Source organism: Giraffa tippelskirchi, chromosome 5 (assembly GCF_054371585.1).
Source record: "Giraffa tippelskirchi isolate mGirTip1 chromosome 5, T2T-mGirTip1v1.2.pri, whole genome shotgun sequence".
NCBI lineage: Eukaryota > Metazoa > Chordata > Mammalia > Artiodactyla > Giraffidae > Giraffa > Giraffa tippelskirchi.
In genome coordinates, this window is record NC_137279.1 from 110,078,566 (window position 1) to 110,091,012 (window position 12,447).

Sequence of the window (12,447 nt, forward strand, 5' to 3'; positions counted from 1 at the left end):
TCTTCTCTAACCTTTACTCTGTCCTTTCCAAATTACCAACTCATATCCTTCGAAATGTCTTTCAGATCTAACCATATTCTCCATCCCTACTGTCACTGCTTATTGTGCACCTTCACTGCTTGTTCTTTTAAAAAATTATTGAAGTAATGAATTTTTTAAAAAAAAATTCATACTCTTTAGAAGTTAGAAAGTAAAATAATCCCCGTTTTTCCTCTCTCAGTTCTACTTCTCTCACGTAACCACTGTTTCTGTCTGGTGTATTTGTTGCCAGACATTCTCTGCGTTTTTAAAATTAATTTTTATTGGAGTACAGTTGCTTTACAATGTTGTGTTAGTTTTTACTGAACAGCAAAATGAATCATCTATCTGCATATCCCCTCCTTTTGCTTGGACTATTAAAAGATTCCTCAGTGGTCTCCATACCATCCATCCCTCTCTACTCTGGCTATTGCCAGAATTATCAATCTAAGTAGCAAATCTTACTCTGCTAAAGAGCTCTGCTTGTTCCGTATTGCCTATAGGATAAGGACCAACCCCTTAGTATTGGGTGTATAGAAGCCCTTCACAGTCTGGGCCCAGTACCTGTCTCCAATCTCGCTCCTTGCCACTTCTGCTTTGTTGCTTACCTCTAGCACTACTATTCCCTGAATTAGTTAGGTCTCATTATGACCCTCTACCATTATATATATGCTCAATCTCTTCTCTATTTGGCAAATGTCTACTCATTCTTCGAGATCCTGCTCATCTGATGCCTCCTTTTTATAGAGATGTCTTTTCCACTTTTTCCAAGCAGAGATAATGTTCTTTTTTCTGTTTGTTTAGTGTCTTAATCATATATGTATATGATTAAATATATATATATATATATATTTGGTCTTGCAGCCATGAAATTAAAAGACGCTTACTCCTTGGAAGGAAGGTTATGGCCAACCTAGATAGCATATTTAAAAGCAGAGACATTACTTTGCCAACAAAAGTCCGTCTAGTCAAGGCTATGATTTTTCCAGTGGTCATGTATGGTTGTGAGAGTTGGACGGTGAGGAAAGCTGAGCGCCAAAGAATTGATGCTTTTGAACTGTGGTGTTGGAGAAGACTCTTGAGAGTCCCTTGGACTGCAAGGAGATCCAATCAATCCATCCTAAAAGAGATCAATCCTGGGTGTTCATTGGAAGGTCTGATGTTGAAGCTGAAACTCCAATACTTTGGGCACCTCATGCGAAGGGTTGACTCATTGGAAAAGACCCTAATGCTGGGTAGGATTGGGGGCGGGAGGAGAAGGGGACGACAGAGGATGAGATGGTTGGATGGCATCACCGACTCGATGAACATGGGTTTGGGTAGACTCCGGGAGTTGGTGATGGACAGAGAGGCCTGGCGTGCTGCAATTCATGGGGTCGCAAAGAGTCGGACACGACTGAGCGACTGAACTGAACTGAACTGATATGTCTCTACCTTAGTTATTTGTGAATTTTTTAAAGAAGCAGGACTTTTGTCTTAGCATCATTTTATGTCTAATATTCTACTTAGCACATAATGGGCATTCAGTAAATGTTTGGTGAATAGATATGTTTGTAATTTAGATTTGCAGTACTATAAAGACCTATATCTGAGGTAAAGAATATAAAATTTTAGATCTCAACATATTTTTAAGCCATTTAATATTTTGTGAATTTTGCTACATTATGTCACTTTTGGCCTTTTAATGACAGAAGTACAATTTCAGCATGACCTTATTTCTTAACTTATAAAAGAACTCAACTTTTAATGGAATATTGTACTATATTTTAAAATAATGAGTTAGATCTATGTAGAGACAGAAGAAGATACACAAGATATACTGTGAAGTAAAAAGTGAGTGGCATAACAATTTGATACTATATTTCAGAAAAGTAGTGTTTTATGTTATGCTTAAAAAAAAGAAATCCAGACAAATATAAATCAGATTATTATCTTTATTATCTTTTATCGCCAATCTTGTAATATATTCTTTTCTACGTGACTCTGGAGTGTTTGCATTTTTGTCCTATAAGTATGTCCTTTCATAAGCAAAAAAATAAAAAAGACCAAAACAATCCAAATTATCCCTCAGTTTTTAACCTTTCATATGCTTCATTCTTCAAACGGAAAGTCTTGAATTTATTTGCATTTTGTTTTAAGTTTGCCCAGAAAGTTAGAAAATATCTTTATGTAAAAACTGAAATACAGGTATGAGTTTGAAGACATTTTTGCTATATATATGTATCAGATCCAGTCAGTTAATAATTGTTTTAGGGCCTGCTTTGGGTGGATAGTGTAGTATACTAGATGCTGAAGTAGAATATAAAAGATATGATTATATTGTGTAACAACTTACAGCTTTTTCTGGGTAGCAAAAATTCCTGAGTAGCACTTTGTGGAGGACATAAAATAAGTAATAATCCTATAATTGGCTATTTTAAGTATATTTTCTTTAAGTTGAAAATTTTTCTTTATATTTTGAGGGTGAAATTTTATTTCAATGTCCTATTGGAAACTAAAAAATAAGAATTGCTTTGCTTTAAAGTCAAATTGTAAAGGACATTTGCTGGTAGGTAAGACATGATAGTAAAAAATAAGGTAACATAAGGAAACAATTTTTTCATGATTAAATAATAAAGATTTTTAATACAAAATCCTAAAGTATCATTTTCTAATAAAGGTATCATATCTATTTGATTACTATCTGAATGGTCACTTAGAATATTGCTCAGTGAGAAGTATAGATATATATTAATAATTGCTAAGAGTATTTATATATATTAAATTGATACTTTTTATAAGTTTTACTGAATAATTATTAGCTTAATATAACTGCTGAATGGCTTAGCAAAGATAGGCATTAGTCTAAAGCTTCAGAATTCTAAAACTGATTGAAAATAATTGGAAATGTTTTTATCTGTAAAATCAAAATTCTAATAGAAAGGACTTGGTTTAAGTATTGAACCTCTCTGAAAATAAGATATTCTTTTTATGATGGAGATTCCACTGTGATTGCCTCATTTTCTTTGCTTCCTACTGAAGAAGCTCTTAGTGCACTTGCAAAGAGCATAAGGAGTCATGTCAGAGGTCAGGTATTTGAGTCCGTTTTCCCACAGCCGCCTGGTGTGAGTGATCTTTTACTGTGTTTTAAAAAAATGGGCAAGGATTAAAGAGGATTAGAAAGAATATTACCCTCCTGAATATAGGTCCAAGGCACTAAGGGGAGAGAACCCAGCCAGGCAGCAAATGGGCTTTGCTTGACCAGGACACAACCTCTACTGCATTCCTTTAAGAAACTGAATGGGAAATGTTAAGTCCCCAAACTGGATTAGTAAATAATCTCATAGCTTGTGACATCTGCTAAAATAAATTGATGAGCAGACTGCATTCTTACACTTTGAGGAGAGAGCCAGAGACATCAAGACTAAGAGTAATTATTCTTTTACCTTTTTGCTTTTTAATTTCAGCTGTATTGGGTTATAGGAATAAAGAGTAATTAAAGATGAGCACTAAGCCCAGTAAGTGTTGGAAAGGCACATTCCATAAACAAAAAAGAAAAATTACTTTATATGTATTAATGCCATGAGTCCATATGTATTGATTAATAATCTAAGTCTTAAAATTTGAAAGCACTACAAATTTTTATTTTTATAATTCTTCCTGTTTGTAGTAGTTTTACATAGTATTTCACAAATTCAACTGTTGAATTTATGCTGTTTATCTCATTATTAAAATGTAAGGATATATCTTTTAAAACACCTTTGGAATGTCTCTCTTTTTATATTTTATAATAGACATTAATGTGGTTTGCACCGTATGACACATAATTTGGTATCAAATTATTGAGACCCAAAAAGGTGATTTCAAACCTATTCTAGTAGGGCAGGTGTACTCTGGCCTCAGTCTTTGGAAGAAGTAGTTAACTGAGGAGATGTACTGTGGTTTCAGTGATTGGAAGAAGTAGCTAGCTAACTATTTTTAAAAGATTTTAAGTTGACTACTTTAATAATAAAGATGGTGTACAAGTTGGCTTCCCTGGTAGCTCAGTCAGTAAAGAATCTGCCTGCAGTGCAGGAGAGCGGGATTTGATCCCTTGGATGGGAATATCCACTGGATAAGGAAATGGCAACCCACTCCAGTATTCTTGCTCAGAAAATCCTATGGACAGAGGAGCCTGGAGGGCTACAGTCTGTGGGGTTGCAAGAACTGGACACGACTTAGCAACTAACCCACCACTGTGCATGTGTGCTAAGTTGTTTCAGTCGTGTCCAATTCTTTGCAATCCTATGGACTGTAGCCCACTAGGCTCCTCTGTCCATGGGATTCTCCAGGCAAGAATACTGGAGTGGGTTGCCATGCCCTTCTCCAGGGGATCTTCCCTACACAGGGATTGAACCCGCACTAGCACCACCTAGGAAGATCCCCACCACAAGTAGTTAATTTTGCATCTTTATTCATGTAATTAGTATATTTGACTAGTGCAGTAACTGTGATTATGCTGCTTTTGATAAGGATTGTAATGTTAAGGGAAGCATTTCTTCAAGAGTTTAAGATAGAATTTCATTTCATATGTGAATAAGAATTGATAGGTTATAACTTTAACAGGCATGCTCACTTACTTAAATGCGTCTTGTACTATGCTGTTTAGGCTCAAGAATTCAAGTTGGCCCTATACAATGAATATGTCTTCCTATTCTTTTCTCCACCACACCTCTCATCTGCTATCCACTTTCCACCTTTCCACCACTTTCCACCACTTCCACAAAGCGAAAGTGAAATTTGCTCAGTTGAGTCCAACTCTTTGCAACCCCATGGACTATAGAGTCTATGGAATTCTCCAGGCCAGAATACTGGAGTGGGTAGCCTTTCTCTTCTCCAGGGGATCTTCCCAACCCAGGGATCAAACCCAGGTCTCCCACATTGCAGGCGGATTCTTTACCAGCTGAGCCACCAGGGAAGCCCAGTGGTTTAAAACATAATCAATACCTCTTAAACATAGAATTACCATATGACATAGCAATTCCACTCCTAGTAACCCAAGAGAGATGAAAACCTTTGTTCACATAAAAATCCATGCACAATGGTTCAGTTCAGTTCAGTTGCTCAGTCGAGTCCGACTCTTTGTGACCCCATGAACCGCAGCACTCCAGGTCTCCCTGTCCATCACCAACTCCCAGAGTTTATCCAAACTCACGTCCATTGAGTCAGTGATGCCATCTAACCATCTCCTCCTCTGTCGTCCCCTTCTCCTCCCGCCCTCAATCTTTCCCAGTGTTAGGATCTTTCCAAATGAGTCAGTACTTCGCATCAGGTGGCCAAAGTATTGGAGTTTCAGTTTCAACATCAGTCTTTCTAATGAACACTGAGGACTGATCTCCTTTAGGATGGACTGGTTGGATCTTCTTGTGGTCCAAGGAACTCTCAAGAGTCTTCTCCAACACCACAGTACAGAAGCATCAATTCTTCTGCGCTCAGCTTTCTTTACAGTCCAACTCTCACATTCATACATGACTACTGGAAAAACCATAGCCTTGACTAGACGGACCTTTGTTGGCAAAGTAATGTCTCTGCTTTTTAATATACTGTCTAGGTTAGTCATAACCTTCCTTCCAAGGAGTAAGCATCTTTTAATTTCATGGATGTAGTCACCATCTGTAGTGATTTTGGAGCCCCCAAAAATAAAGTCAGCCACTGTTTCCACTGTTTCCCCATTTGCCATGAAGTGATAGGACTGGATGCCATGATCTTAGTTTTCTGAACGTTGAGCTTTAAGCCAACTTTTTCATTCTATTTTACTTTCATCAAGAGGCTCTTTAGTTCTTCACTTTCTGCCATAAGGGTGGTGCCATCTGCATCTCTGAGGTTATTGATATTTTCTCCCAGCAATCTTGATTCCAGCTTGTGCTTCATCCAGCCCAGTGTTTCTCATGATGTACTCTGCATATAAGTTAAATAAGCAGGGTTACAACATACAGCCTTGACGTACTCCTTTTCCTATTTGGAACCAGTCTGTTGTTCCATGTTCAGCCCTAACTGTTGCTTCCTGACCTGCATATAAGTTTCTTAAGAGGCAGGTCAGGTGGTCTGGTATTCCCATCTCTTTCAGAATTTTCCACAGTTTGTGGTGATTCACACTGTCAAAGGCTTTGGCATAGTCAATAAAGCAGAAAGAGATGTTTTTCTGGAACTCTCTTGCTTTTTCGATGATCTGGCGGATGTTGGCAATTTGATCTCTGGTTCCTCTGCCTTTTCTAAAACCAGCTGGAACATCTGGAAGTTCATGGTTCACGTATTGCTGAAGCCTGGCTTGGAGAATTTTGAGCATTACTTTACTAGCGTGTGAGATGAGTGCAATTGTGCAGTAGTTTGAGCATTCTTTGGCATTGCCTTTCTTTGGGATTGGAATGAAAACTGACCTTTTCCAGTCCTGTGGCCACTGCTGAGTTTTCCATATTTGCTGACGTATTGAGTGTAGCACTTTCCCAGCATCAGTGTTTATTGCAGTACTATTCACAGTAGCCAAAAGGTGAAAACCAAATATCCATTAAATAATGAATGGACAAACAAATGTGGTCTATCCATATAATGGAATATTATTTATATTTATAATATTATTTATAATATACAATGGAATATTATTTTGTATAATATTATTCCACAAAAAGAATTGTGTCCTGATACATGCTGCAACATGGATATATGCTAAGTAAATTAAACCAGTCATAAAAGACCATATATTAAATGATTCTGTTTGTATCAAATATCTGGAATGGGCAAATCTATAGAGACAAAGTATATTAGTGGTTGCTTAGAGCTGAGGGAGATTGGGAGTGGAGAGGGTGATAACTAAAGAGTATGGTGTTTCATTTTTTTAAAATTTATTTTATTGAAGTGTAGTTTATTTACATTGTTGTGTTAATTTCTACTTTAGAGCAAAGTGATTTTTTACACCTAAATATACATTCTTCTTCATATTCTTTTCCATTATTGATATTAAATATATTTAATACATAAATATCACAGGATATTAAATATATTTCCCTGTGCTAAATGGAACTATGTTGTTTATCCATTCTCTCTATAATCGTTTGCATCTGCTGATCTCAAACTCCCAATTCATCCCTCTCCCACCTCCCTTCCCCTGGCTCCTATAAGTCTGTTCTCTGTGTCTGTAAGTCTGTTTCTGTTTCATAAAAGTTCATTTGTGTCATATTTTAGATTCTACTTATAAGTGATATCATATGATATTTGTCTTTCTAGCTTAGTTCATTAAGTATGATTATCTCTAGGTCCATCAATGTTGCTACATTACTTCATTCGTTCTTATGGCTGAGTAGTAGTCCATTATATAATATATATATACACACACACATATATATTTTATATATATATATACATATATATATTTTATATATATACACAACATCTTTATCCATTCATCTGTCAGTGGACATTTAGATTGGCTATTGTACGTATTGCCACAATGAACATTAAGGTGTATGAATCTTTTCAAATTATAGTTTACTCCAGATATATGCCCAGGACTGGGATTGCCAGATCATATGATAACTCTATTTTTAGTTTTTTGAGGAACCTCCTACTGTTTTTTTGTAGTGACTACATTAATATACATTTGGGTTTCCTTTTGAAGTGCTGAAAATATTCTGAAATTGTGGTGATGGTTGCACATATCTGTGAATGTACTAAAAACTATTGAATTGTGTACTTTAAATGGGTGAACTGTAAAGTTGGAGAAGGAAATGGCAACCCACTCCAGTATTCTTGCCTGGAGAACCCCGTGGACAGAGGAGCCTGGTGGGCTGCTGTCCATGGGGTCGCACAGAGTCGGACACGACTGAAGCGACTTAGCATTAGCATTAGCACTGTAAAGTATGTAAATTATATCTCAATAAAGCTGTTATTAAAAGCTAAATTAAAAAGTAATACCTCCTATCCATATTCCTATATGTATCTATACCTATAGTAAAGCACATAGTCTGATTATAATTAACTTAAGGAATCTGTCTTTCTTGGGAATTCCCTGGTGGTGCATTAGTTGGGAATCTGTGCTTTCAACTGCCAGGGGCCCAGATTTGATCCCAGGTTGGGGAACAAAGATCCCAGAAGCTGGGTAGCATGCCCCCCCCCCAAAAAAAATCTGTCTTTCTCATTACATTAGGAAGCTCCAGAGAATAGTGTTTTGGCATTCCCTAACAAGCATAGTGCTTTGCACTGTGTTTAAGAATTGAACTTCTTAACAATTAAATTCCTTCACTGTAAAAGGGCAACCGACTCCAGTATTCTTGCCTGGAGAATTCCATGGACAGAGGAGCCTGGTGGGCTGTAGTCCATGGGGTTACAGAGAGTTGAACATGACTGAGTGACTAACACACACACACACACACACACACACACACTGTAAAAGAGAAATAAAGAAAAAAATGTTGCCACAACATGTTGTTACACACACACACACACACACACACACACACACACACATTCTGTAAAAGAGAAATAAAGAAAAAAATGTTGCCACAACATGTTGTTCCAAAATTGTGTTTTATAATTTTTTCCATTTATTCTTTTTTGGAAAAATAAATAATTTTCTCATACATTATTTCTTCAGGTTAGTTTCCATTTTGTATTTAAAGTTGCACATAAGTCATTTATTACCTTATTTTTACCCTTAGGCATATTCTGATCTTTGGGATTTGCATATATACAAGCATTTTATACACGTTATCAGTAAGACCTTCTTGTCATTTCAACTAGCTTAATGTTTGTTTTTTAAATCAAGTTAACTTTATGAAATTTGAATCTAAACTTTTGTGGATGTTTGAGTTTAACATAATTTTTCTTTTTCTGTGTGTGGTGTGTCTATGTGTATATGTTATTTTTCTAGTATTTACTAGAGATGAAAAGTCTCATTTTACCTCCAGAACACATTCTGAAACGAGGTGATAGTGAAGCAATTGCCTATGCTTTCTTTCATCTTCAGCACTGGAAGAGAATAGAAGGTGCTCTTAATCTGTTACAGTGCACGTGGGAAGGCGGTAAGTATTCTTTTCCAAATGCAACACTAATCTTTCTGACTATTCATTGCATTCACAGGCAGTCTTTTTTTAATGAGATTGTCTGGCTTTCCTTAAGGATTTATTGTTCAGATTGGTTTGAAAGTGAACTCTGTGGTGTTTATTGGTTTACTGGTAGAAGAAATGTGTAATGTGCTTATATTAAAACCACATTTAGGAAAAGCAGAATGAAAAACTGTTTGGGTATTTTGCTGTATGTTCACTTGAATTAAATATTTATAAGGAAAGAAAATGAAAATTTATATCCCTTCATTTATTTTTTAATGTAGCTAACTATTCTAATATTTTTTAAATTTGACTTTTTTTGGTTTTGTTTTGAGATATATATAATATGAAACTGTTTTTTCCATTACTGAAATCAACTTAATTCTTCAAAAAATTTTTAAAAAATATTTATTTTTTAAAATTTATATGATAACTGTGCCAGGTCTTAGTTGTGCATGTAGGATCCAGTTCCCTCACCAGGGATTGAACCCATGCTCCTTGCATTGAGAGCTTTGAGTCTTAGCTACTGAACCAGCAGGGAAATTCCCCCAAATTTTTTAATTGTGGTAAAATATATATAACATAAAAGCATTTTAAACATTTTAAAATGTTCAGTTCTGTGAAATACATGTATATTGTTGTGCAGCCATCACCATCATCCATCCCAAGTTTTTTCATCACCCCAAACTGAAATTCTGTACCAGTTGAAATATAACTCCTCATTCTTTCCTCCTTCCCAGCCCCCTAGTAACCATTCTATTTTTTGTCTCTATGAGTTTGACTACTCTAGGTATCTCATATAAATGAAATCATACATTTGTTCTTTTATATGTGGCTTATTTCATTTACCATATTGTTGAAGTATGTGTAAGAGTTTTATTCTTTTTAAGGATGAATAATATTCCATTGTAAGTGTATACAAAATTTTATCCATTCATCTATCAGTGGACATTTGGGCTGTTTCCACCTTTTCGCTATTGTGGATAATGCTGCTGTGAACATGGGTGCATAAATACCTGTTTAAGTTCTTGCTTTCAATACTTTTGAGTGTATTCCTAGAAGTGGAATTGCTAGATCATGTAATTTTGTGTTTAATTGTTTGAGGAACCACCGTACTATTTTCTATAGCAGCTGAACCATTTTACATTCCACTTGCAGTGCACAGGGGTTTCACTTTATTTATATCCTTGCCAATGCTTGTTATTTTCTGGTTTTTGGTAATAGCACCCTAATGAGTATAAAATAGTACCTCATTTTGATTTGCATTTCTCTCATAATTAATAATGTTGAACATATTTTTATGTGTTAATTGGCCATTTGTGTATTTCTTTGGAAAATTTTTTTTTCTTTTTTCCATTTGTGTATTTCTTTGGAAAATTGGATTATTTTCCACTAACTACCAGATCTCTCATTTGTAACTTCTTAAAATTAGCTGTAGATGAAAATTCAAAAATAAATTCAGTGCACATTCTAAATAACAACTAAAACTTGTTAACCTCCTCAGTTCTCAAACATTGGAGTGAGGCACTTTTGGATATTATAGTAAATTCACAAGAGTGCCATGAGATTTTAAATTTTTCATGGAAACGCAGCAATACACCATTCAAACTGTAGCTCTAGATAGTTAAAGGTTTCAACAGTATTCTCTGTTTTCTTTCAGTGTTGTCATAGCTTTGCAAAGCTGGGTTTTTGTTAGTTGCTATGATTAAAGGAAGTACGACAAAAAACTCAGTGTGGAACAGGAAATGAGGATGGTATTATCCAAAGTGATTCTGAGGTTTGAGAAATTATGTGGTGTCCAACAGGCTCATATATCCCATTAGGGAGAAATGATGGTTATTTAAAAATGAAATAACTTTTTTCCTTTATGTGTATTTTTTCAACTTGCTGCTAAGTTGTTAGAACAAAAACTTTTGAAATTGATCAGACCCACTACTAAATAAGTGGAATTGTTAAATACTTCTTACAGCATAGGGGCATCATAGCAAATTACTGAGACATGAAGGGCACCACGTGTCCTTGAATCAAGAAAATTTGGGAACCTCTGTATTAACTTTTGCTGAGCATTAGGCACTGTGCTTGATACTGACAATATACAGATTAATGAAAGCGGAACTACTAAGACTGAGGAGCTCGATGTTTTGGGGTACTTAGATTTTCTTTTGGTTTTTCTCCAATAGTTTGCAACCTTCTCAGAACTACGTAGTCTATCTTACTCACTTTGTATGTGTCATCAATGCCTAGCCTGCTTGGCATGTAGGAAGTTCTCCGTAAGTATATGATTGATTCTGTGTTTCGTGAATAATCATCTTAATGAATGATTTCCTAGTATCACTGATTTAATTTGCTCTGTGACTTTGGAAAAGTCACTGTATTTTATTGTAGCAAAACAAAAATCCGTATTTTGACAAAAGTTCATAGATCCAAGCACTAAAGGAAAAACAAAAACCTTATAATTTTGATAGTTGAGTAGATCAATAAAGATTTCTTTTTTAAGAAGTCTGTAGGAATGTATGATAATCTAGATAGAGGATGCATAAACTTTTTCTGTAAAGGACCAGTTGGTAAATATTTAGTCTTTGTCAGCCATAGTCTCTGTCACAATTACCCAACTCTTACAGCATGAAAGCAGCGTTTTATAATATATAAATGAGGAGACATGGCTATATTCTCATATAATTTTATTTACAAAAACAGTAGTGGTCCAGGTCTGACCAAAGGTGACCCCTTTAGATACTTAATTTAGGTGCTTTGGTGACCCCTGATGTAAATTAAGCTCAGCTTACAGAAAAACTTGGTATCAGCTCAAATATGAAGTTAGGATCCATTGAAAACTCTTAGGTTGATAGAAGTGATGACAACAGTTGTGTGATTTCCCTAAGAAGTGGAATTCACATGTGGAGAGTTAAGTATTTTGTGTTTGTAATGGGGAGACTGAGGCAAGAAGGACACAGCCAGTCTTGTCTTCCACTACTCCCTTTAGTTTTATTTCAGTTAGAACATTCACTATTCTCTAAATAAATTTTATTCTTCTTATTTGTTCCTCTGCATATTTTGTTTCTTTCATATAAAGTGCCTCTCTAAAAAAGAAAACAAAATGCTATATGGTGGACTTCCCTGGTGGTCCAGTGTCTAAGACTCCATGCTCCCAATACCAGGGGCCCAGGTTCCACCTGTAGTCCAGGAACTAGATTCCACATGCCGCAAAAAAAAAAAAGAGCCCCCATGCTGCCTTGAAGATTGAAGATCTCGTATGCTGCAACTAAGACCGGGCACAACTGAACAAATATTTTTTTTTTAATAAATTTTAAAAATGCTGTGAGGCATTTTAATAAAAATACATCTCCAAAATAGCTTTGATTGTAGTAGATGA

The 12,447-nt window shown here is 35.6% G+C and overlaps 1 protein-coding gene across 50 annotated transcripts in view; it reads left to right on the plus strand.

Annotated features, from left to right (window-relative positions):
* Window positions 1-12,447, plus strand: part of ST7L (suppression of tumorigenicity 7 like) — a 190,540-nt gene that overhangs the window by 57,240 nt on the left and 120,853 nt on the right. For 47 of the 50 annotated variants that reach the window (XR_014054750.1, XR_014054756.1, XR_014054758.1 and 44 more), the window contains one exon: window positions 8,900-9,050. Coding sequence is in view for 41 of the 50 variants with exons in the window: in XM_081493559.1 (XP_081349685.1) it covers window positions 8,900-9,050 (151 nt within the window). In the remaining 9 variants the exon portion in view is untranslated. Of the gene's footprint in view, window positions 1-8,899; window positions 9,051-11,254; window positions 11,345-12,447 lie in introns of all 50 variants that reach the window. The other 3 variants (XR_014054754.1, XR_014054752.1, XR_014054751.1) reach the window with 1 other exon arrangement.